The sequence below is a fragment of the Stegostoma tigrinum genome, chromosome 6 (assembly GCF_030684315.1).
Source record: "Stegostoma tigrinum isolate sSteTig4 chromosome 6, sSteTig4.hap1, whole genome shotgun sequence".
Classification (NCBI taxonomy): domain Eukaryota; kingdom Metazoa; phylum Chordata; class Chondrichthyes; order Orectolobiformes; family Stegostomatidae; genus Stegostoma; species Stegostoma tigrinum.
In genome coordinates this window covers 64,938,908-64,965,720 of record NC_081359.1, presented here as the reverse complement: position 1 = coordinate 64,965,720, position 26,813 = coordinate 64,938,908, and the positions used below count along the sequence as shown (strand labels likewise).

At 40.5% G+C, this 26,813-nt stretch overlaps 1 protein-coding gene across 3 annotated transcripts in view; it reads left to right on the top strand.

Moving 5' to 3' along the window:
* uxs1 (UDP-glucuronate decarboxylase 1) overlaps nucleotides 1-18,956 on the top strand; it is a 63,050-nt gene extending 44,094 nt beyond the window's left edge. For all 3 annotated transcript variants that reach the window (XM_048533449.2, XM_048533450.2, XM_059646611.1), the window contains 5 exons: nucleotides 2,877-2,920; nucleotides 6,894-6,954; nucleotides 13,019-13,076; nucleotides 15,218-15,321; nucleotides 17,521-18,956. In XM_048533449.2, the coding sequence (XP_048389406.1) occupies nucleotides 2,877-2,920; nucleotides 6,894-6,954; nucleotides 13,019-13,076; nucleotides 15,218-15,321; nucleotides 17,521-17,652 (399 nt within the window). In that variant the 3' untranslated portion in view covers nucleotides 17,653-18,956. The remainder of the gene's footprint in view (nucleotides 1-2,876; nucleotides 2,921-6,893; nucleotides 6,955-13,018; nucleotides 13,077-15,217; nucleotides 15,322-17,520) is intronic.
* Nucleotides 18,957-26,813: the final 7,857 nt, after the last annotated feature.

Below are 26,813 nucleotides of genomic sequence, written 5' to 3'. Positions count from 1 at the left end.
TTGCTGATGCTATGCATTTAAAATTGCCTTGTTTAGTGCAATTTCACTAAAAACGTTATTGGGACCAGAAATCTCGTCACGTCGCAAGTTTCATCATGGTAATGTTTACAGTAGTACATCACAGTAGCTGAGTCAAATCGGCACAACCTCTGTCCTTCCAAATTGCATCCCATCCTGGTGCCGTACCACTGCCGGAATTTCTGCAGGAAGGACCTTTGCAGTCATCACACCGAAAACCATCTTTTGAAACCACCACCCACGTGACAATATTTCCTCCCACTGTCCACAGAACTTAACTGGATCTGAGGGAGCCCGACATTGTTGGGCACGAGACACTGCAGAGCTTGGTATTTTCCCTTTTGCCCTGGCTTGCAGGGTATTGATGCCATCAGAGCTTGACTGCTCCCTCCACTTCAGGCCTGCAGAATGGTGTCTTGACCAAGCTCAGAAGCCCCACTCATCTTGCAGGACACTGGCAAGACTGAGTTGATGCCCTCCCCTGGTTGCTGGCAGGACTGTGCTGGTAATGCCCTCTACCCCCACAGCAATGAGCAAAATGGAGGGACTCCAATGAGCAGACGCTACGGCAGGCAGCAAGGAGAAATGCCACAGACAACCAAAAATAGACTCCTGCAGGCAGTATGCACAATGCAGCCAGGAACAAATGAGGACCTCAAATTACCTGGGGCCCATATCTCTGGTCACAACTCCCTGGCTCCACAGTTTGTGTTGACAGTAGGAGGTACTATAAATTCAATGTTTTATTTTCATGCAGGTATTTTTAAGTTTTGTTTTAAGTGATATATCAATGTAGGAATGTAGCCATTTAAAATAATGTATTTCAACTTGGGAGGTACAGGTATAATGTTTTAAATTTTACTGTTGAGATAAGCCTTGTGGAATCTACCTCCAGTTTTAATGTTAATTCCTATGGGACTTGATACTTAAGGACCTTTCACATAAAGTTGTAATTTTCAGGGCGTATGCAATGCTTGATTCTGCCGTTTTCTATTTTCATTCCTGTCAGTGTGAACAAGGGGAGATTTAAGCAGAAAAGCCTGAAAGAACCAAGTGGCTGTGTCTTGCTTACTGATTGGGCGGCATGGTTGCTCAGTGGTTAGCACTACTGCCTAACAGCACCAGGGACCTGGGTTCAAGTTCTTCCGTGGTCAACTGTCGATGTGGAGTTTGCACAATCTCCGTGTCTGCTTGGGTTTCCTTTGGGTGCTCCAGTTTCCCTTTAAAGATCAAAGATGTGCAGGTTAGATGGATTGGCTATGCTAAATTACATGTAATATGCAGATGTGAAGATAGGTGGATTAGCCATGGGAAGTGCAAGTTTGCAGGGCAGGTTAGGATGCGGGTGGTGGGGGAGGTGTCTGAGTGGGATATTCTTCGGAAGGTCAGAATGGACTTGATGGGCCAAACGGCCTGCTTCCACACTGTAGGGATTCAATGATTGCTGAGGCCGATGAATAAAATCCTCACTTTTGTATGGTCTGTGAGGAAACAACATCAAATGGCTTGGCTTATTAACTTTTCAACCAACTATCATCATAGTGATTATTTATAAACATGATTTAAAATTTAGATGTTTACGAGTAATTGTTTTAAATCGTTTCTTCTGAAAAATGATGGATAAGAAAGTACCATTGTAACCAGTGAGAATTGCTGGCCTGTTCACTTCACATAGGCTGTGTGACTGGATGGTTGAATTGTCCTGTGGGGTAAATTAAATTATTTTAGATTTTAATGATATGCACAGTGAAATTCCATGGAAAGAACAATGCCTAAAAGATTTCTGCATGTTGCTCGTGCATTTCATTAGGCCTATGCCGTTCACTTTCTGAAAATAACAAAACAAGTTGATAGCAATCACCAAATATCCTACGTCAAAATACATAGCCCGGTGAGGACAGATACAAGGTCATTTTGATCGTGGACAACAAATAAAAGACCTAACAGAGTGATCTGTGCAGGTTTAGGTATTTTAAGCTTAAAAGATGGAGAGAGCTCTAACAAGAATGATAAATCAAGGAAGGCATATTATTCTGTAAGCAAAGTAGAATCTGGACTTTTTGTTAGACAAAAGCAATGTACTGCAAATGCTCTGGAAAGCTAAAATAAAAGCCGGAAGTGCAAGAGGAATTAGTCTGGCAGCATCTATGGACAGTGATAGAATTCATATTACCCTAATTCATGCTAATCTAGTGCACTCTTCAAGTTTGTGTATGCAATTCTCTGTACCTTCATTAGCGTTTTTGATAAATGTGAAACTTTAAGATTACAGCACAGATACGTAAGGAACTACACCTGTTAAATTCTGCGAATTTGAGCATGTTATCTTCTATCCGCACTGTCACCAACCTCCCCTATCGTCCAACCCCAGCCCCACCAAACAATTTCCAACTCCAATCTATGTACAATTTGTGCAATCTCCTTTTTAAATTCACTCCCATTTTGGCATTCACTAAAATTAACAAATTAGAGCCTATTGATATGAAAGAATACAATTCCATCACCTTTTCTGCAAGAATTTGCTTATATTTTCCACTTTCTTTTGACATGAGGTGCTTCCCTTCATCCTCAACTTCTGCCCCAGATGCATGCAGTCCTTGATCTAATCTGTTCTCCTAATGACCTCTTAATCAAGTGCCCATCATCCTCCGCCTTTCCAGAGAAGAAAGTAGACATGTTTCCTTTGTTTCTAATTTTGCATATAAAGTACTCAGCTATTATTGTTCCAAAGTTACTTTTGTATCATAATGCAGTAGCATATCTTCTAAAGTATTATTGGTTAGTAAAATACATTAAGCTTACAGTACCTCCCAACTTGTAGTTACATTTTAAAACCTATCTTTTATCTGTCTCCATAGGTTTATGGATCAGGATCACAGACTAGGTCCTTCCAGTATGTCAGGTAAGATGTGTGAGACGCTGGATATTTTCTAAATATGCAACTGTGTGTGTGTTTCAGTTGTCATATTGACATTTATTTTGTGAACTGTTTGTTTTTTATTTAAAACACTCGTGGAGATGTTGGCAAGGAATCTCAGACCAAGTCTGATAATGGGGCTAGGAAGCCTTGAGGAACCGGGTAACTAATTAGATCCAGGCATTGGAAAGAGGGGCAAATGTACAAAGATTAAAATGACTAACTTGTATGAATTTGGGAGGAGAGGAAGTGTTATGATCCCAGTTGATTTTGCTGCTGGAAAAATCAGATCTCAGACTGAAATCTGACTTGAAAGATGATCATTTGTTTGTTCATGGTTTCAATAAGGTGCCTTTCACTGAATCACAAACACAATGCAGTAATGTTGGTTTTAGTAATAAAACAACTTTATGATGCAAAAGAAATGAAGATGAAGAAATTGAAACAAATGATTTACATATAATGCAAGTTTAAAGATTTTGAAATGCATGGTAAAATGCAATCTCATTAATCCTTTTACATTACGTCCACCTCATAGCATTCCCTATTCTGTCACAACTTAATGGCTTAATTTAATTCATGTATAAGTTCCCTGCCTGAATTCTACATATTTGAACACGTAATCCTTTATTCACACTGTCACCAACATCAACTACCTTCCACTCTCCACACCCTACCCCCACCCTCCATTCTACCCCTGTCCCCTCCAAACAAATTCCAAATCAAATCTATGTTCAATTCATGTTAATCATTTTAAACTCTGGACATTTGCCCCTCTTGTTTATTTAATTATTTACCCAATTTCTCAAGACCTCCTCAACCCAGTATCAGACTTGGCTTGGATTCCTGGTCAGTACCATGTCTTGGCCTCTTCCTTGAGTGTCCATACAATTGAACTTAGACTTTCTCAGCTTCAGAGCTTCAAATAACCTCTTCAGGATTTTAACCAAACGTTTCTGGTCTGGAGATTTTAAACTAAGCTCCATACACCAAGGTAACCTATTTGTTAACGGTTCTAAACTATGTCTGTTCTTCAGAAGTAACTGTTTTACATATCCAATTTCTAGCAGGATTTCTGCAAAGCTCAAACCTAAAGGGCTTTCCAAGCAATGAGTGTTTCCCTGAGTCAAAAAAACACCATTATAATCCTTCTAACTGAAGGCTAATATGTTACACTGTTTACTTGGAGTGTTTTCACAAGCAAACAATGTGTGCAAATTCCTATGAGCCCCCACAACCTATACATGTCAGACTTTATTTTCTTACAAACCATGGCTTCACAAGGCCTCGCAAGTTAATCATTAAATCCTTCCATAGACTGACATTCACGCACCACTAGTTCAACTCTAAAACGAATGATGTTAAAATATATATAAATCACATACCTTGCATTGCAAAATAAAGACTGAAAAAAGAGAAGGCAGGTTAAATCTTCAAAATATTGTCAATCAAGTGAGGGATTTGGGAGTGGATGAATATAATTCACGAAGTGCAGACATTTATCTGAATATCCACTTTCTTGGCCATTAATTTGTGCACACTGAATGCAACGAATGTGAGAACAAATGCTCATTTCAGACCTCTGTTTTACTCGACAGAAAGTTACAGTCCAGATAAATGGTAGGCTGTTGACTAGCTGGCTTTATTTTCAGGAGCAGTAGCAGCAGAGAATTAATTCTGCAATCACAGGTTCTCAGCTGAAGTGATTGAGGATCAAGCCATGTTAACAACTGGCACTTTACCGGTTGCAATGTCTGTTGTCAGCAGCATTAGGGAAGAATGCTAGCTGAGATTTTTTTCATGCGGGGGACGTTTTGAACTTCTTTACCATTGTACTATGATTGTTCTACTGCCTTAAAGACTGCTGAAATTACTTTGGGTTCGCTTAAGGCTATTGTTTAGACTTGGATGCTTCTATTTTCAACTCTAATGTAAAAGCAAAGTGCTGAAGATGCTGGAAATCTAAATGAAAACAAGACGCTGAAACTGTTCAGATCTGCATCCTTAGAAAGAGGAGCAATGAATGTTTTGATAACTTCTCATTATAAGTTCTAATGAAAGTCAGAATTAAAAATATTATCCATCTGGGGCACATATTGTTTAAATAAATCTCCAGGATGCATCCGTCTCATTTGGGCAACTGATGGAATTTATTCTTTAACTCCTGATGTTTTATGATGAGTAGTGTTCCTCTGAATAACTTTGAAGATAAATTTCAAAAACTTTTGCAGAGGTAAAATAAATATTGTACAATCAATAAGTATCTGCTCTGAGGAGGCAAACAAGCATTTTCTAATATTGTTAATGTTGTTTTGTAGCAGAGATGGTTTGAAGTTAAGACTTGTAAAGTGAATAGTGTAGGGGTAGATTGATAACGAAGCAGCAAAGTTAACATTGACAAGTAGATGTCTCAGGATAAAGTACCAGAAATGATGACATTTTAATTCTGGTTGTGTCTGCGCAGTCTGCAGTCAATGCAGCCAACCCAGGAACAAATTCAGTGGCATCCTAAAGTATTATATATTGTTACACTGTACTAACTTTAACAAAGGCTTAACGTTAAGGGGCCCCCATTCACAGTGCCACCCACATGCCTGTATTGCCTGTAAATTTTTTAAACAACATTTTAATCGTGTTACTTAAAGGTCTTACAAACAAGGAGAAGAAGTAGCCCATTCAGTGCTTTGAGCCTGCTATGCCAATCAGTAAGATCATGGCTGATCTGAATCCCTCAAATCCCTCTTCCACCCCCTTGCTTAAAAATCTGTCTAGCTCTGCTTTAAGCATTCAAGAATTCTGTTCCCACCACCTTTTTCAGGAAGACAATGCCAAAGACACATGACCTCTTGAGTAAAAGGTTTCATCTAATTTCTGTTGTAAATGGCTGATCTCTGATTTTGAAACAGTGGTCACTAGCTGTGGATTCTTCAATAAAAATAAAAGAAGAAATATCCTGTTCACACCTGAGTTGTCAGACCAGCTCTTAGTCTTCTAAATTGTGAATTGTACATGCCTAACCTGGCCAACCTTTCCTAACAAGACAAAAAACTATTTCGAGTATTTATTTAGTAAACCTCTGAACTGCTTCAGTGTATTTGCATCCACCTTTCAATAAGTTAACAAATACTTTGCATAGGATTTCAAATGTGATCTCACCAGCACCCTATATAGCTGAAGTATAACCTCCCTACTTCTGTATTTAATTCCTCATTGTAAATGATGACTTTTAAATAGATTTCATAATTACTTGTATTTGAAATATAATGTCATTTTTCCACCCTATTTAGTATACAATAGATGTATAATTTACACATCCCCAAGGCATTGTTCATTTTGATCCTGAGGATTTGCTGTTTTCCACTGTTGAATGTACATTTGGCAGTGATTGTTTCCAATCTTATAGGGAACAACAGTGATGTTTAGACAGGTGGTGTATTGCCAACAGTAAAGTGGTTTAATGTGTATTAAGTAATTAACAAGACTGAATATGAGAATGCTTTCAAGGTATTTAAAATTTCACCTGAATTTTAATTTTTATAAAACTTCAAAATTTCTTTGAAATATTAAAATTGTGAAATCAATGGCTCAATTTTACTATGAAAATTATTTTCATTGTGTATGTTTTGAAGTATTCAAACTACCCTGTCTCCAGACATTTACAGTTAACAAGTTATAAGTTATTACATAGAATTGAAGTTACAGAAAGTATTGAATTTTTTGGGTAACCTCTAATCTGAAGTGATTGTTGTTTATGGTTTCCATTGTTCCCTACATTGTATAGCGACCACATTGCTAAAGTACTTCATTGATAGTAGAATGTTTTGAGATTTCTGGTGGTCGTGACAAGCACTATATGAATGCAAGTTTTGGAAGAATGATGCTCTTGTGTTAGATTCATTAACACAGACATATGGCAATATGATGCATGCTCATTTTAATGTTTTCAATTTTTTTGCAGTGACCTTGTGAATGGATTAGTAGTTTTAATGAACAATAATGTCAGCAGCCCTGTGAATGTGGTATGTAACTGTGCTCTCACAATTTCAGTTGCAACTGTTCATTTAAAATCAGATGTTTGTTTAAATGCGGTTATCAGTTTAAAATTGGGCAGCCGCTTGATTAGGAGTTCTGGAATCTATAATTTAAAAATGATCTTCCAAAAGTATTGCAGCTGTAGGTGGTGCTGTAAGGATAGTGTTAGACAATTCATTGATTTGAGTGGGATGTGGCACAGAGCCTGGCTCTGTGGCTCAGGATGAAAGGGGGGGAAATAGGAGAGCAATAGTAATAGGGAGATTCACTTGTTAGGGGAACAGATAGGAGACTCTGTGGTACCGAGTGAGACTCCAGGATGGTGCTCCGGGTGCCAGGGTCAGGGATGTCTCGGATTGGGTCCTCAGGATTTTTAAGGGGGATCGAGAGTAGCCAGAAGCCGTGGTACACATCGGTACCAATAGCATAGCTAGGAAGCGGGAAGAGGACCTGAAAAGTGATTACAGGGAGTTAAGATAGAAGCTGAAAGTTTGGGTGAGTAGAGTAGGAATCTCCAGGATTACTACCGGTGCCATGGGCTAGTGAGGCTAGAAACAGAAAGCGCAGCTGATGTAGGAGGGAGGTCTTTAGGTTTGTGGATCATTAGAATACGTTTTTGGGAAGGTGGGACCTGAGTTGGAGGAGCACGAATATCCTGGGTTTGCTAAAGCTCTTTGGGACGGTTTATGCTAGTTTGGCAGAGGGATGGGAACTGGAGCTGCATGTTAGAGGATGGGGTAGCCAGTGTACAGACAGAGAGAGCAAACAGAGTCTGAGGAAGGATACGCAGTTGATAGGGCGAAGTGGCAGTCAGTGCGACGAGTTGAGGTGTGTCTACTTCTGTGCAAGAAGTGTCAGGAATAAGGGTGATGAACTTAGAGCATGGGTCAGTACTTGGAACTACGATGTTGTGGCCATTATGGAGATTTGGATATCACAGGGGCAGGAATGGTTGTTGGATGTTCCGGGGTATAGATGTTTCAAAAGAAATAATAGGGAGGGAGGTAAAAGAGGTGGGGGAGTGGTATTGCTAATCAGGAATAAATAGTACCACAGCTGCAGAAAGCGAGGTCGTGGAGGAGGGTTTTTCCACTGAGTCAATATGTGTGGAAGCCAGAAACAGGAAAGCAGCAACCATTTTATTGGGAGTTTTCAGAGATGCGGAGGAACAGATTGAGAAACAGATTTTGGAAAGATGCAGAAGTAATAGGGTTATTGTCATGGGCGCCTTCAACTTGCCTAATATAGACTGGAACGTCCTATGTGCAAATAGCACATGGAGCAGTTTTGGTCAGGTGTGTCCATGAAGGATTTCTGACTCTATGTAGATAGACAGACTAGAGGGGAGGCCATACTAGATTTGGTGCTTGGCAATGAACCAGGTCAGATGTCAGATCTCTTGGTGGGAGAGCATTTTGGTGATAGTGATCATGACTCCCTGACTTTTACTATAGTCATGGAAAGGAATAGGACCAGATAGTACAGGAAAGTATTTAATTAGGGAGGTGGAATTACAGTGCTATTAGGCAAGAACTACGGAGCACCAATTGGGATCAGATGTTCTCGGAAATGTAAGACAGAAATGTGGAGGTTGTTTAGGGAGCAATTGCTACAGGTACTGGATAGGTTTGTCCCACGGAGGCAAGGAAAGGATGGTCAGGTGAAGGAACCTTAGATACCAAGACACCTTGAAAACCTAGTCAAGAGGAAGGAGGAAGCTTACTTAAGGTTGAGGAAGTAAGAATCAGACAGGACTCTAGAGGTCTATGAGGTGGACAGAAGAAACGGAAAAATTGACTTAGAGCTAGAAGGGGGTATGGGAAAACCTTGGCAGGTAGGATCACAGAAAACCCCAAGGCTTTCTATACTTACATGAGAAACAAGAGGATTGCCAGAGTGAGGATAAGGTCAAGCAGGGAGTAGTGGAGGGAACTTGTGTGCAGAGTCAGAAGAGGTGGAGAGGACCTTAATGAATACTTTGCTTCAGTATTCACCAGTGAGAGTGACCTTGACATTTGAGAACAGCACAAAACAGGCATTTATGCTTGAACAGGTTGTTGTTAGGAAGGATGATGTGCTAGAAATCTTGAGAAACATGAGGATAAGTAAGTCCCCTGGGCCAGACGGAATATACCCAAGGTTTCTATGGGACACGAGGGGAGAGATTGCTGCCCGTTTGGCCATGATCTTTGCGACCTCACTGTTCACTGGAGGGTTGCAAATGTCATTCTCCTTATTCAAGAAAAGGAATTGGGATAATCCTGGGAATTACAGATCAGTCAGTCAGTCTTCTGTGGTGGACAAATTATTGGAGAGGGTTCTGAGAGATAGTATTTATGATTTTTTGGAAAAGCACAGTTTGATTAGAAATAGTCAGACTGGCTTTGTGAAGGGCAGGTCATACTTCACAAGTCTTATTGAATTCTTTGAGGACGTGATTAAACACGTCAATGAAAGTGGAGTAGTGGTTATGGTGTGTATGGATTTTAGCAAGGCATTCGGTAAGGTTCCTCATAAGCACATTTCAGAAAGTAAGGCGGCATGGGATACGGGGAAATTTGGCTGTCTGGATACAAAACTGGCTATCCAATAGAAGACAGAGGGTGGTAGTAGATGGAAAGTATTCAGCCTGGAGCTTAGTACCCAGTGGTGTGCTGCAGGGATCTGTTCTGTGACCTCTGCTCTTTGTGATCTTTATAAATGACTTGGATGAGGAAGTGGAAGGGGGGTTAGCAAGTTTGCTGATGACACGAAGGTTGGTGGAGTTGTGGACAGCGTGGAGGGCTGTTGTAGGTTGCAATGGGACATTGACAGGATGCAGAGCTGGGCAAAGAAGTGGCAGGTGGAATTCAACCCAGAAAAGTGTGAAGTGATTCATTTTTAGAAGGTTAAATTTAAATGCAGAATACAGGGTTAATGGCAGGATTCTCAACAGTGTAGAGGAACAGCGGGATCTTGGGGACCACATTCATAGATCACTTAAAGCTGTGAACCAAGTGGATAGGGTTCTAAAGAAGGTTCATGGTCTGTTGGCTTTCATTGTCAGGGAAATTGAGTTTAAGAGCCGCGAGGTTATGCTGCAGCTCTAGAAAACTCTGGTTAGATAACACTTGGAATATTGTGGATAACAAAGTGTGAAACTGGATGAACACTGCAGACCAAGCAGCATCTCAGGAGCACAAAAGCTGACGTTTCAGGCCTAGAGTCGTCTTCAGAGAGGGGGATGGGCAGAGGGTTCTGAAATAGGGAGAGGGGGGAGGCGGACCGAAGATAGAGAGAAAAGAAGATAGGTGGAGAGGAGAGTATGGGTGGGGAAGTAGGGAGGGGATAGGACGGTCCGAGGAGGACAGGTCAAGGAGGTGGGATGAGGTTAGTAGGTAGGAAATGGAGGTGTGGCTTGAGATGGGAGGAGGGGATAGGTGAGAGGAAGAACAGGTTAGGGAGGTGGGGACAAGCTGGGCTGGTTTTGGGATGCAGTGGGGGAGGGGGAGATTTTGAAGCTTGTGAAGTTTACATTGATACCATTGGGCTGCAGGGTTCCCAAGCGGAATATGAGTTGCTGTTCCTGCAACCTTCGGGCGGCGTCATTGTGGCACTGCAGGGGGCCCATGATGGACATGTCGCCTAAGGAATGGGAGGGGGAGTTAAAATGGTTCGCGACTGGGACGTGCAGTTGTTTATTATGAACCGAGCGGAGATGCTCTGCAAAGCAGTCCCCAAGCCCCCGCTTGGTTCCCCCATTGTAGAGGAAGCCACTCCGGGTACAGTGGATGCAGTATACCACATTGGCAGATGTGCACGTGAACATCTGCTTAATGTGGAAAGTCATTTTGGGGCCTGGGATGGAGGTGAGGGAGGAGGTGTGGGGACAAGGGTAGGACTTCCTGCGGTTGCAGTGGAAGGTGCCGGGTGTGGTGGGGTTGGAGGGGAGTGTGGAGCGGACAAGGGAGTCACGGAGAGAGTGGTCTCTCCGGAAGGCAGACAAGGGTGGGGATGGAAAAATGTCTTGGGTGGTGGGGTCGGATTGTAGATGGCGGAAGTGTGGGAGGATGATGCGGAATATTGTGTTCAGTTCTGGCCACCTCATTATAGGAAAGATGTGGAAGTTCTAGAGAAGGTGCAGAGGAGATTTACCAGGATGCTGCCTGGACTGGAGGGTGGGTCTTATAAGAACAGGTTGACGGAGCTAGGGCTTTTTTCATTGGAGCGAAGAAGGATGTGTGGTGAATTGATAGAGGTTTACAAGATGCTGAGAGGCATAGATAGAGTGGTTAGTCAGAGTTTTTCCCTGGGCAGAAATGACTATTACAAGGGGGCATAATTTTAAGGTGATTGGAGGAAAGGTATAAGTAAGATGTCGAGGTAGGTTCTTCGCAGAGTGGTGGGTGTGTGTAATGCGCTGCCGGCAGTGGTAGTGGAGTCGATACTTTAGAGATTTTTAAGCAACTCGTGGATAGGCACGTGGAGGATTGTAATATGTAGGGTATTCAGGGTAGTTTGATCTTAGAATAATAGGTCAGCACAACATCGTGGACTGAAGGACCTGTACTGTGCTGTACTCTTCTCTGTTCTATGACCTAACATTATCTGTGTATCCATGTGGTGACTATTACACAACATCAGTTGAAGCTGGAAAAGTCTCTGCCGAATGAGTCTGATAGAGACGCTCTGATTACTTGTCTTATTCTTCACAGAAGAGTGCAGTAGTAGGAATGAAATGATGTAAGAGGAAGTTGGAAGAACTTTGGTGAAGGGAAGTAAGTTGTAGATTCCGAAATAAAGACAATTCACCATAATGGGATGCCTCTTAGAAACTTGGGGTATGTCAGGAACAGCCAGTTATATGCATTAACCAGTCATCCCAGGAATTCTTGAATATGCATCATTAAGAAAATACGGGAGGACTGTCAATGCAGCAGCATTTTGTTTTTTAAAAAAATGTAAAATAGTTGAATACGGACCAGTAAATCTTATCTTGATAAGTTTCAGAAGGTCAAAATATAGGATGAAATGCATGATTATTTAAGGGCTAACTGGCTGACAAATTTGAACTCTTTGAGATGAATACAGGAGAACGTGGGCAGATGGCAGTTCGGTGAAATTTAATGCAGAAAAAATTAAAGCCATATATTTTGGAAGGGACAATCAAACAGAATCTACATTAATCAGTGAAACCTTCAAGGAAGTACTTGAATAGAGAAATGAAGTGTTCAGATGCTCAAATCTTTAAAGTGAGGGCCAGTTATTTCTCAGATAAAAGTAGATAGATTGATAAAGTATTTTGTGAATGCACGTAGGTTTAGTAAGTAAGAATATTAAGTATAACACCCACCCTTTTCAAAAAAAACACTGCAGTTAGTGAGGTAACTGGTAAAAATACTACTTTGGAAGGGTTTCAACACTATGGAGAGGTTATGCCAGATTTAAAAAGAATAAGACATTTGTGAGGGAAGTTTCAGACAGAATAACTGGAGAACACTTTGTTGGAGCAAAGATAATATGAATAAGTCTAACGCAAGTATTGATAATTATGAAAAATTTTGATAAGGTAAACAATTCCCCTGTGAATCAGTAATAGGTGGTATAAATGTGAAAACAGTAATGGAAGGAAAGACTGGAAGAATTATCTTTAGCACAAAAGTTAATAATTCTTATAATGTCAGGTTAGTTTAATTGTAGAAGCAGACTTCATAATTGTTTCTAAAAGGATAAGTTTGAAAAGAAGAGATTTAGAAAGGAAGTAGACTTGGGACTAATTGAATTTTTTCAGAGAGCCAGTTTAGATTCAATTGACAGAACAGCTTTTGTCTGCTCTATATAAAAGTCTAAATGTGTTCATTGCTTCACAATGCTGTATTCAAGATTAATTCACTTATTCTACAAAGATTTTATATATTAAATTCCTCAGGAATATACTGAATTAATTGAAACTAATTCAATTGTATCAAATTTTAAAATTCGTAACCAGTGAACCAGTCAAAGTTATTAGTTGTATCTAAACTTCTCAAAGTATTCACTTTGTTTAATACTAACTGCATTTATTTTTCCCAGGGAAACCCAGAGGAGCACACTATTCTAGAATTTGCCAAATTGATTCGGGGCCTTGTTGGTAAGATTTTGTTTTACTTCGGCGAGCTGGAACAGGAGGGGATCTCAGCCTTCGGGGTTCAAATAATTCTCTAATACTATAATTCAAATATAATGAGCTTTTGTTATCTTGGATTTTCAGATTTGTGTGACTTTAATCTCATAAATTTATCCGTTGCAGTTTAACCATTGTGGTCTCAATTGGTTTGCCACTTACCTTGAGATTATGACCTTGGTGCAGAGTTATTATCATAGGTGAAGAAGCTTGAGATAGTTAGTTTGAAAGTGCTGAGTGAATACAGATGGTTGATGACAGTAAACTCTTTAATTCTTTCCTTGAAAGAGAAGGAACTTCACAGGTGTAATAGAAAAAAGGTAGATACCAAACTAAAGATTGATATTTGAAAATGAATCAAAAGTTTCTTCACAGATCAGCTTTAAGGTATGTTTTAAAATTAAGTGCAAAATGAAGATGTCGGAATATTGAGAATTCTAGACTGTGGTGCCTAACAGCTGAAAATTGGGATAACTGTGGAGTTTAAGGTGGAAGGAATGCTCTAAAGTGACATGAAAGAATACTTCACCAGGTCTTTTGTACAGAATGTTGTCCTTTTAGCAAACAAAATACTAATTTCCAAACAAATATCAGAGGTAACTATGAACTTTGACTAGGCTGTTTAAGGGCAATAATATTGATATTTTGGGCTATGACATAATTTTTCCTTTTTTTTTCCCCAGTCATTGGCCATTTAAATAGACTTTGCACTGTCAGTTCCGTTGATTTTTCAGCGCATGCCCTTTTTGTTTTGAAATATTTGCTCAGAGTTGTCATTCACTCAACCTGTGAATTACAAAATTAGAAATATGATAATTTTGTCAGAGTCATTACATGGGATATTTTGTTCCAAAGTGGGGATCAGGATCCCAAGATCTTAAACCCAAAATTTCAGTTCATGACCTTTGTGGGGCCAGTGCCTGCAGTGGTACCATGGCCATCATATTCATCTCTGCTTCCCCTCTAACAGGGTTCGGTTTTCACAGCTATATTGACAGGTTATATGTTCCTTGGAAGCTTATTGTTTAAAAAATCAACATATAAAATTATATTCTCACACCCCCTTTATATCACAAGGCTTGAACCAATGCACCTGTTTTCTAAGATAACAAAGTGTGAAGCTCGATGAACACAGCAGGCCAAGCAGCATCTCAGGAGCACAAAAGCTGACGTTTCGGGCCTAGACTCTTCATCAGAAAAGGGGGAGGGGGAGAGGGTTCTGAAATAAAAAGAGAGGGGGAGGCAGACCGAAGATGGACAGAGGAGAAGATAGGTGGAGAGGAGAGTGTGGGTGGGGAGGTAGGGAAGGGATAGGTCAGTCCAGGGAGGACGGACAGGTCAAGGAGGCGGGATGAGGTTAGTAGGTAGGAAATGGACGTGCGACTAGAGGTGGGAGGAGGGGACAGGTGAGAGGAAGAACAGGTTAGGCAGGTGGGGATGAGCTGGGCTGGTTTTCCCGGACAGACCTATCCCCTCCCTACCTCCCAATCCATTCTCTCCTCTCCACCTATCTTCTCCTCTATCCATCATCGGTCCGCCTCCCCCTCTCTCCCTATTTATTTCAGAATCCTTAATCCATCTCCCTTTTCTGATGAAGGGTCTCGGCCCAAAACGTCAGCTTTTGTGCTCCTAAGATGCTGCTTGGCCTACTACTTGTTCATCCAGCCCCATACTTTGTTATCTCTGATTCTCCAGCATCTGCAGTTCCCATTATCTGTGATCACCTGTTTTCTATCTTTCTTCAGCTTGTTTTCAGTAACTTTCCATCATGTGGAGCTCTTTGTAATTTACTTTGCACAAAGAGATATTTTAGAATGAATGAACGCGAGGACTGTTAGGCTGTAGCTTATTGAAATTGGACAATGTGCAAGATCTATCAGACACCAATGGTCTTTCTGTGCTTACATTAGTTCTGTCTCTTGAAAGAACTTTTAGTTTCACTGCCTTACCACAACTCAGCAAGTTTAATTTGAAAGGTCGAACTTTTCTTCTGTGAGCACAGCTTCCAACTTGTTTCAGGACCTGAGGATTATGTCATTTGCTTCTCTTTCTGACATTGTTTGATATTTGACTTTTTTTTAAAACAATACTTTTCTTCTATCCAAAAGGGAGCAAAAGTGATATCCTGTCTCTTCCAGAAGCACAAGATGATCCCCAGCGGAGAAATCCAGATATTAGAAAAGCCAAGCTGCTGTTGGGATGGGAGCCTGTGGTAAGGGCACATCAAATTCTCAATATTTTAAAATGGGAAGGACTGGTAAATTGGATAGTGTCAAGTTACTATCAAAATAAATGCTATCTTTTTCAGATATTTTGAGTGTTGGGTAAAGTATTCAAAGTCGTATTTTACTGAAGTAGAATTATTGTAAAACTGCATTAACCAAAGCATCTCCATTATTCTTCCAGAAGTGTAATAAATAGAACAGTGTAGGACACAGTATAAATCAGGAATTTAACCTTGCATTTCGTAAGGGTAATTCAGTTTTCATAGGCGCCTTTATTTTTTTAATTCTTCGTGGGAGCATTCATCCAGGAAGAACAATGTGACTGATTTGGCCATTTGATTGTATCTGAAATGAGAGATCTCTTCAGGAAGGTAAAGTGGAGGGCAGCAGAATGGCACCTTGACTTATGTATAATTGGAGAATAGATGTCAAGAGTAGTTCCAGTCAAACTGCAGTAGATGTGTGAGGATGACACAAGATAAATGAATGTAACATAACATGACAGAGGACTGCCTGGGAGCAGCAGCTATAAGGTTTCAGTAAGAAGAAGAGTGAAACCACATACCCCTTAGAAAATTAGTGTCTAAAATTGTTAGTGAAACATAGGAATTGGGGTATAGATACTGTAATCTATGAAAATAGTGAAACAGGCTGAAAAAGCCATAAGCAAGAGAACAAGGTAATCAAAATCATTTCTAGAGGAATAGAATTGAAAAGCATAATGATAGTGAGAAAGATTGGTTGGTTGCGAAGAAACTGCTGGTATGATAGTAAAACTGAGATTGTTTTAAATGAAGTTTGAAAAGACTTGGATCCTTGCTCACATTAAAAGGAGTGGACTGAAGGGCCTGATAAAGGCCCTTAACGTACAATGAGGTAGATCTGAAGTTGTTCCCACTTTTGGAGGAGATTGGAACTGGAGGCTATGTATGTATGGCAGTGACTAAGAAATCCAACAGGAAATGACTCTTTCCCCAGCATGTGGCTCGGTAGAACTCACTACCACAAGGGACAGAAAAGTTGAATGGCGTACATATATTTAGGGCGAGGCTAGATAAATCAGAGGTTGAATTGAGAAAGAAGGGTGGGAGGGTGTTTGCATAGAATTAAATACAGCATGAGCCCTTTTTGGCTGAATGGTCAGTTTCTGTGCTGCCAGTTGAGGTAACTGTCTTGGCATTGAAACCCTTGTCATGCTGCTGCCCCAGGTGTAATTCATTTATACAGGCACTGTAAAAGGTTTATAACTTATTTATAGGGAGCTGGAGAATTTATCATTGTAGTCAGAAATAAGTAAGTGTTAAGTTGTAACTTATAAAAATAGTATTAAGTAAACAGTCTGTTTATGATTTTATCTCTTAAAAGATGCTCTGTAGCTAGATAATATAACCTGGTAAATTGCACTGGGACTTTAAACCTGCATAAAGGTACTGTCATAACAATTAAGGCAAGAAATGAACTCCCTATACACCTAACCACACTGAATTCTGCTATAGTCTGCACTTGTTAAGATAGAAAATTTTATTTTTTCAACTGAAGGTTGAAAAGAATGTGCGATACGGAGTAGAAATATTCTGGATTAATTTCCAGCACCTTAGATAAAAATGGAGAGAACATACTTCAAGTATTTAGAGCAAAACTCCATCACTGTAATACCAACAGTGAGCTTTTAGAAAATCCTACCAAAAAACATACCGTGTTTGCGTCTTTTAATTTCAATTAAAAGGTGGCAATAGTGGCTCCGTGGTTAGTACTGCTGCCTTCAGCACCAGCGACCTCGGGGTTGATTCCACTGTCTGGCAACTGTCTGAGTATTCACCAGGTGCTCTGGTTTCCTCCCACAGTCCAAAAATTTGCAAGATAGGTGGTCTGGCCATACCAAAATGCCTATAGTGTTTAAGGGTGTAGGTGGGTTAGCCCTGGGAAAAGCAGGATTACAGGGATGGTCTGGGTGGGATGCTGTTCAGATGGTCGGTGTGTAAGGGTTCTAATCTAAACCCCTATTGCGCTGTAGGGGTTCTAATCTAACTGCAATTCTGATTTGTCCTCTGGCAAAACATGCTGCAAGTATATGGTTTTTGATGACGTATGCATGATACATACTTATGGGCTACATACTGAAGCATAAACATGGACTAACACTTCCACTGTCTTACACTTATCTCCCATTTTTTAAAAATATATAGGTTCCTCTGGAAGAAGGCCTAAACAAGACAATTGACTATTTCCGTAAAGAGCTCGAATATCAGGCAAATAATCAATACATTCCCAAACCGAAGCCTGCAAAGACAAAAAAAAGCAGGCTCAGACATGCCTAATGGATTCAACCAAGAATGGCCTTCCAATCACAGGGAATAGAATGAACACTTGGTTTTTGAAGAAACTCTGAAAAACGATATTAAAATTGAACTGGAATTTGTTCTTTGAGCTTGCTTCTACAGATGGATGTGCCTAAAAAAAAAATCAGATTTTTCTTGCACTTTTTAATCTGTTTTATTTAAAGTAGCATAGCGATGTTGAGTTTTGGCCATTTTGTACTTCAGCTTTGGTTTATTGTATTTGTTATGAGACTGTTACTCTTTGCTGTGAAGGATTTCCTCAAACCATTTCATGTCAACAAAAGTGTTGAAAATGGATTATTTATAACAAATGGTACTACTTCAGTTTTGTTATTACTGTGTACAATACACTTTAACCAGGCTATCAGTGTTGTCAGGTGAGTAACAGTAACTAGAAATCTAGTTATTGATCTACCATGTGAATTGTTCTTCAGCTATAGGGTTTTGCTCATTTGTTTTGAAGAGTGTTGTGAAATTGCTGTTTTGAAATTAGGGAGTATTATTTCTTTTTCTAAGAATCTATTTGTAATATAAGAGTTTTTTTAAAGAGAAGGGTAATCATTACCTGAATCACTGCTATATTATGTATGTGCTTGGAAGGGGAAGTGTGTAACTAGGTATGTGTTTTAATTGTGCTGATTTTAATAAAATATTGGTGGGGATATCATAAACTATTTTTACATCATTGAAAATTACTGAAAGGATTTACCTTTGAGCTGCTCAGTAATTCACAATCTTGTATATAGCTATATACAGTAATTATAAAAATCAGATATTCTTTTGTTTGCTCTTAAAAAGCTTCCGATTTTTAAATGAAAACTAAAAACCCAGTGATTAGTGGCATGGTGAGTTTTGAGAAGTGTCATTCTGCTCATCGTTTCAACCAGTAACCAGAGGGTAGGAACTGTTATGGTCACACAGTGGGAGGAACATGTATTGTGTACACTGTCTTAAGAAATTTAGAACCGCTACATGGTACCCTTAGAAGTTAATCTACATTGTGCTGTGCTGCTACATTTCATAGACCAGAGCAGTTCCAGTTTAATTCTTTGGTCTGTGTTGAGTTAGTTCGTTTCACTACTGGATAGGGCAAGAGAATTTATTAGCCAGGCTTCTCACTCGTGATCATTTGGGCAGCAGCCCCAAAAGAAATGCATCTGTATGAATGTCTGATGGGAACAAGATCTACCTCTGTTCTGTCCTCTCAAAGGTCAAATCGCCTGCTGGCTTTCACTTGAAAAGCAGGTTACACTTATCACTTGGGAAAAGTATGAAATAAACACAGATGTTACTCAAGCATGAGTCACTGACTTCCAGGGCATATGTAAAGCCTTATGTTGAGCTATACGCTTGAAACATTTCTTTTGGTTGTAATTTGACCTGGTGTCCGTATGCTCCAGAGTGCAGCAATTTTTCTTAGAAACTGAGAGAGTGTTTGAATTTATTGCTCTTATTTCATTACTGCTGGACATTCTCTTAGCCAGTTTTCACTGTCTCTATATCTCCTATTTTGCCTTTTCTGCACACTCTTATTTCTTAGCTGGTTAGTGTCATTTTGTAGTTTTAACAATTTATCCAATACATCGTTTTTGCTGATAATATTAATAAATATTGATGCCACCCTTTAGAGCAAGCTTTACTGGCTATGTGACCGATTCCTGTTCCTTAAGTTCTCATGTTAACTTCCAAAACTGTCATTTGTCTACTATACAGCATTAGGCTAGTTTGGTGAATTCCTGCCTATCTGGTGTTAACTCTCTGGAAGAATATTTATATTCAAATCATTTTGTGAGTTACTTTCCAAAAAAAAAGCTTCCAGGAGCATTCCACTGAGAAAAAAGTGTTTAATACTGACTCAGTGTCCTCTTCACTAAACATCATGCAGTCATTAGTGCTGTGAGATGCAGGTAAGTTCTGAAATGTGCGTGCATTTGACCTGAGCTACTAACATTTATTGACCTTTTCCTTGCAAAAACAGAAGTTCTGCGGCACAGGTCATAATGGAAGGTTAGGACAGAATGACTGAATGAATCACTCAACACCGAGGTCTGGACCATTGTCAAAGTGCTTTGTTATTTTACACCAGTAGGAAGAACACCTTTTGCAGTCCAGAAGCTTCTCAACTGAAGGATAATTTTTTATATACATTTGTTATTAGCCCACCTTTTGGCTATTACAAACAAATGTATTATTAATGGATTAGATCCACTTCCGATCAGGTTAGTCATGCGACTGTGTGATTAGTCAGTGGACAGCTCTAGGTCTTCACGTTGATCTCATGATGTTTACTAGACTCCGTTATCACGTATGCTTGGGCGTTCACAATGTCTTAGTCGATCATATTCCAGGATTCAACTGTTGTGCCAGTTACTCAGTATTGTTCTGCTACTAGCAAGGGATTCGGTTTTAGACTGAATATTCACAGGTTTGCAGTTAAATCCTGTTGATGGCTGTATACTTAAAACTCCATTTTTTACCTGACCGTCTTAACTAATGTGGTTCCCTTCAAGATCAATACCAGATTTTGGACCAGTCTAACATGGAGGCTTCTTTCAGTATTTTTCAACAATGTTCCTTATCAAACTGTGGCTATACAAGCAGCAGCTCAATTTTTGTTTCTATTCAGCAGAACCCTTTTGTATACAACTCTTTGCAAGATCCTTTTTTGTGTTATCATAATCTGTTACCTTGAATATACTCTTTCTATTAAGGCTACGATTGTTCTAGCTAATGTTCAACTTAAAACATCAGACTATGGAAGCTATGCCGATGTCTGTATCGGCGCTGCCTCGTGCTCCTGCAAGGAGCTCGGACAGTTCATCAACTTTACTAATACCATTCATCCCAACCTCAAGTTCACCTGGGCCATCCCTGATACTTCTCTCTCCTTTCTGGATTCCTCTGAATCCATCTCTGGTGACCACTTCGAAACTGATATTGATTTCAAGCCGACCGACTCCCATAGCTACTTAGACTACACCTCTTCTCTCCCATCTTCCTGCCAGAATGCGATCCCCTACTCCCAATTCCTCTGCCTCTGCCGTGACTGATCCCAAGATAGGGCATTCCAGATGCCCTCTTATTTCAAGAACTGCAACTTACACCCTTCAGTAGTCAAAAATGCTCTTGACTGCATCTCTTGTGTTTCAAGCACCTCTGCCCTCACATCACCTCCCTGCAATAAAAGCAAAGACAGATTCCCCCCTTGTCCTCACGTATCACCCCACTAATCTGCGGAGGTTAATGTATCGTTCTATGCCACCTGCAATCTGAACCCACAACTACGGATATATTTCCCTCCGCACCCCTATCTGCCTTCCGTAGGGACCGCTCTCTCCACAACTCCCTCGGCTTCACACTCCCACTCGCCCCACCACCCTGCCACCTTTCCCTACAACCACAGAAAGTGTTACACCTGCCCCTACGCCTCTCCCCCTCACCTCCATCCAAGGAACCAAAAAAACCTTCCACACCAGGCAGATGTTCACCTGCACATCAGCTAAAGTGGTCTGTTGCATCCACTTCTCCCGATGTGGCCTCCTCTTCTTTGGTGAGACTAAGCAGAGGCTCGGAGACTGCTTTGCAGAGCACCTGTGCTCTGTTTATGACAGACGATAACACTTTCCAGTGGAGAACCACTTCAACTCAACCTCCCACTCCCTGGCGACATGTCCATCCTGGGCTTCATCCAGTGCCGCAATGATGCCACCTAGAAACTGGAGGAGCATCACCTCATTCTGCCTTGGGAGCCAACAGCCCACTGGTCTCAATGTGGACTTTATTAGTTTAAAAATCTCCCCAGCCCCAGCCTCATCCCATGACCAACCCTCCCTCTCATCCCTTCTTCCTTGACTTGACGCAATCTGGCCATCTTCTCTCCCACTTGTCTGCTGCTCCCACCTCACTAACCAATCCCCACCACTGCCTACCTGCACTCACCTATCACCATCCCACCTACCTTCTCCAGCCCTACCGCACGCCCCCCCCCCCCACTTATTTCAGAGCTCCCTTCCCCCTCCCCCATTTCTGAAGAAGGTTCCTGACCCAAAACCTCAGCTTTCCTGCTCCTCTGATGCTGCCTGTCCTGCTGTGCTCCGGCTCCACCCTGTGTTATTTCTGACTCCAGCATTAGCAGTTCTTACTATTTCAGACTGTGGAAGCTGCTGTTTTAGCTAAAAAGTCTTCCTCGGTTGTTTGATGTCGACTGAGAACCACTTTCAGTCATTTTATGCTGCTTCAGCCATGAGCAGCCCTAACGGTAGGCATTGGTATTTCAGCACAGATAGAAGGTTGGTTGAAAAACAGTAAGCACTACACAAAAAGCTGCTTTCTGATCCCTTGACCTCTTACCATTTATATTCAGGACTTTGATGAGGGAATTGACAGCATGATGGCAAAACTTGCAAATGACATTGATAGAGAAATATGTCATGAGTATGCCATGACAAGGATATAGATAGGTTAAATGCAAGGGCAAAAATCTGACCGAAGGCATGTAATTTGAGCAAATATGAAGTCATTCACTCTTGCAAGAATAAAAAAGGTTGGCCTATTATTTAAATAGAATGTAAACAGCATTTGAAGGACAGCAATGTTCCCTGTCAGTTAATATGCATGGAACTTCTTAGTTACTGTCCAATCTAGTGGGAATGCTGGTGCAGGGAGATTTAGTTATTCTAACTTATTTAACGTATAATAACAAAAGGTTAGTTTGCAAGTACAGCAAATGATTAAAAAGACTAATGAAATGCTGTTCTTTGTTATAAGAGGAATTCAACATGAAAGCAAGAATGTCAATATTTTAGTAATGCAGAGCATTGGTGAAACGACATTTCAAATACTAATGTGCAGTTTTGGTTTCTTACTTAAGCAATGTCATTGAGTTGAGGACAGTTCAGAGGATGTTCAATACAGTGATACCTGGAAAAATTGGGTTACCTTATGAGGAAAGGGATAGATAAACTAGACTTGTTTTCATTGGTAACAAAATGTGGGGCTGGATGAACATAGCAGACCAAGCAGCATCTTAGGAGCACAAAAGCTGACGTTTTGGGCCTAGACCCTTCATCAGAAAAGGAGGATGGGGAGAGGATTCTGAAATAAATAGGGAAAGAGGGGGAGGTGGACTGAAGACAGATAGAGGAGAGTATGGGTGGGTAGGTAGGGAGGGGATAGGTCAGTCTAGGGAGAACGGACAGGTCAAGGGGGCAGGATGAGGTTCGTAGGTAGGTGATGGAGATGCGGCTTGAGGTGGGAGGAGGGGATAGGTGAGAGGAAGAACAGGTTAGGGAGGCGGGGACAAGCTGGGCTGGTTTTGGGATGCAGTGGTGGGGAGGGAGATTTTGAAGCTGGTGAAATCCACATTGATACCATTGGGCTGCAGGGTTCCCAAGCGAAATATGAGTTGCTGTTCCTGCAACCTACGGGTGGCATCATTGTGGCACTGCAGGAGGCCCAGGATGGACATGTCGTCTGAGGAATGGGAGGGGGAGTTGAAATGGTTTGCGACTGGGAGGTGAAGTTGTTTACTGTGAACCAAGTGTGTTTAGAAGAGTGAGGGATATTTGATTTAAGGTTTGTAAGATCCTGAATGGTCTTAACATCATTCCCACGTCCACTTTGTTTCCTCATGGATGCAAGCCCAGAATGAAGGGCTGCTGCTTTAAAATTAGGGTTCACCCTTTTAGAGCAGAGAGGAAGAGGATTTTTCTTTTCCTGAGGGTGGTGCAACTCTGCCATGGAAGATAGAGTTATTGAATATTTTTAATAGAAGTAGATTCATGTTAGGCAAGGGAATCAAAGACTATGGGTTGGCTGGGGTGGGTAAAAGGAAATATAGAATTCAGAACATGAGAAGATCAGCCATAATCTATCTTAGCAACTTGCAAGGTTGCTGTTTTCTGCATCTAGTTCTTATTTGTATGTAACTCGTTCCTTCCTGATTACTTATACATCAGTCCTGAGACATGTTTTTCTCCAAACAGCTTTAGGAATCTCTTTACATTGATACCAACATTTTATGTATCATCATCTCATAGCATTTGAGTTTAGCCTTTGCTCGTACTGATGTAAACCAAAGATCAAGTTTTGACATGTTTGTGCCAGCAGTCATCATTAATCTGAGTGAAGGCAGTACAATAAAAGGTATGATATCCTTTTTGTTTAATTATGAAATGCCCTCCAGGGCTTAGGACATACAGGAAATGAGTCCTCATTGCTATTGTTTCTTTACAGAATCTGATGATTTTCTTGCTTGATTGGTGTTTATAAAAGCGGCAGTGCTTTGTCAAAGATCCTATGTTTCATGGTAAAAGCAGGCAGGCTGTACAGCCATGGAGAACATCTTTGCTGTGCCTGATCTTCTCATCAATTACCTGAAAAATTCCATTGATGAGACAAATCCCCTACTTCTGTAATGATTCTATCGTTCAGCAACAGCACTAGAAGCAATTAAGTTAAAACAGGAGGAAGAAATGTGATTTTTATCCCCAGGTTCCCTTTGGAATGAAAATTTTAGGTGGCAGAAGCAGTATCCTTGTTGTACTTTGGTATCTTGCCACAGACCAAGGTTTCAAACAGGGATTCTTTGCTTTATCTTGCTTAGATTTAGTGTTTTTATCTCTAACCATCAGGGAAGGCTCCTTCAGCAATATTGACTTCTAAATTTACACTGTTTTGATTAACCTATTGACATCTTTGATTTCTGACTTAAGCTCCTTATAACAGCATGGTCTGTGCTGTGGTTTTCAGTTAGATTTTGTATTCATATTATTATAACAGATGTTCTTGGGTTTTAGTGTGCCCTTCTGAGTTGTTTGAAAGCAACATTCTCCAGTCCCAAATGGGAAACTAAGACTGAAAAAAGCAAAATATGGTTTATGAAGGCAAGTGGGATAATGTCAATTTGTAAAGTTGGCTGCTGATAAACAAGTATTGGGAAACATTCTTTTAAGTGAAAATCTGTGCTTCATTTCTAAAAATAAAAAGAATACCCATTCACAAAAGCTGGAGGGATGTACTAAAAGAAGAGGCATATGATACTGTAGAAAGTTGTGGAAAACAGGAAAGGAAAATAGAATATGGAAGAAAGCTAACCATGAATATAGAAATAAAATGCCAGATATTTTCACAAGTGTATGGAAAATTGAAGAGTGGCTAAAGTAAATGGTACCTTCAGTGATGAAGGGAAATAATTATAATTGGGAATGAACAAATTGCCAGTTGCACAAATATTTTGAATATATTCACATGAGAAGATGCAAGTACCTAATAAGAGTGGGCATTTTAAGGTTATTAATACCAACTGGGAATCAAAGGCTGTCAAAGTCCCCGAGCTTGACTGCTGATGCCATAGGTTTCCAAAAAGGTAACTGGAGAGAAAGTAGATGGACTGCGGTTTACACTTTTCCAGAACACTCAAGACTTCACAATGCTTCCATCAGACTGAATTTTAGTGAATTAAATGCAACTATTCAAATAAGATAAGTGAAAATGAGGAGTTGTGGGCCATTTAATCTGACATCAGCTATTGGGGAAAATGCCAAAACCTTATTAAATCAGTCATCAGTTCAAAAGTCCATCACACAATAGGTTATTAGAGAAGATGGGGACTCATGAGGGTGGAGATAATATAGTAGAGTGGAAAGAGGATTGGTTCATAAACAGGAAACAGAGCATGGATATGAGGAGATAGTAGGTTGAGAGAGCCACAGAATCAGTGGTGGATCCTCAGCTACAACTGACAACCTATTTCAAGCTAACTGGCTTATCATTTCCTGTTTCCTACCTCCCTCATTTTCTGAATAGAGGAGTTATATTTGCTACTTTTCAGTCTCATGAAAACTTTTCAGAATCTAAGGAATTTTGGGAAATTGTCATCAGTGTATCTACTACCTCGTTAGCAATCACTTTTAACAGATCTTCATTCCTAGCATGAAGTTCATTTGAACTTGGAGGCTTGTCAGCCTCCACTTCTATCTGTTTGCTTAGTGCTGCAGACTTTTAAATTGTATATCCAAGTTCAGGTCATTAAGGTATATCAAAACCAACAGTGTCCCAAAATGATCCTGGAAAAGCAGCACTGAACATTTTTGTTCTGAAAAACAACCTTTTGTCACTTTCTGCTACTTATACCCCATAACTGTGTACATGCAGATACATGTTCTTTAATCTCATGATTTAAATTTTAATAATAAGCCTATTCTGTGGTATTTTATCATGCACTTTTTAAAACTCCATACAACTCATCTAAGATGTAAAATTAGATAGCAAAAGCTTCTACATGAATACTAAAGGGAATAGAATAGGTGAAGTGAATGGTGTTCCCATGGAGGATGAGACTGGTGAGTGGCATAGTGGCTCAGTGGTTAGCACTGCAGCCTCACAGCACCAGGGACCTGGGTTCGATTCCAGCCTCGGGTGACTGTCGGTGTGGAGTTTGCACATTCACCCCGTGTCTGCATGGGTTTCCTCCAGGTGCTTCGGTTTCCTCCCACAGTCCAAAGATGTGCAGGCTAGGTGGATTGGCCATGCTAAATTGCCCATAGTGTTCGGGGTGTGTCAGTTAGAGGGCGATGGGTCTGGGTGGGATGCTCCAAGGGGCAGTGTGGACTTGTTGGGCCGAAGGACCTGTTTCAACACTGTACGGAATCTAATCTTGTAATCACTAGTCAATTCAAACCCCAGGATATTGGTGGTGGTGGTTTCAGTGATAATGATGTCATTTGTTGGCAAAGGGTGTTAGTTTGAGTCTTTCTTGTGGGAGAAGGCCTGATAAGTAGCAAACAAAATTTGTGCCATACAAAGCCAGACCCACATCTGGATGCTGTCTAGGTTTTACTGCATATAGCCTTGGACTGATTCAATATCTGAGTTATCGCGACTAATGCTGAAATTGGTGTAATCTTTGAACATCCCCATTCCCGCACACATGCTGGAGAGAAGGCCATTGATGAAGCAGCTGAAGATGTTTGGGCCAAAGAAACTTCCCAAATGGACTCTGGCAGAGATAGCCTAATGATTGTCCACCATCTACTATAATTATCTTCCTTTGTTAAGTCTGGACTCTAATAAATGAAGAATCTCCCCTCATACATCATGGGATAGCCATCTAACCTTAATTGGCAAAATATACAACAGGA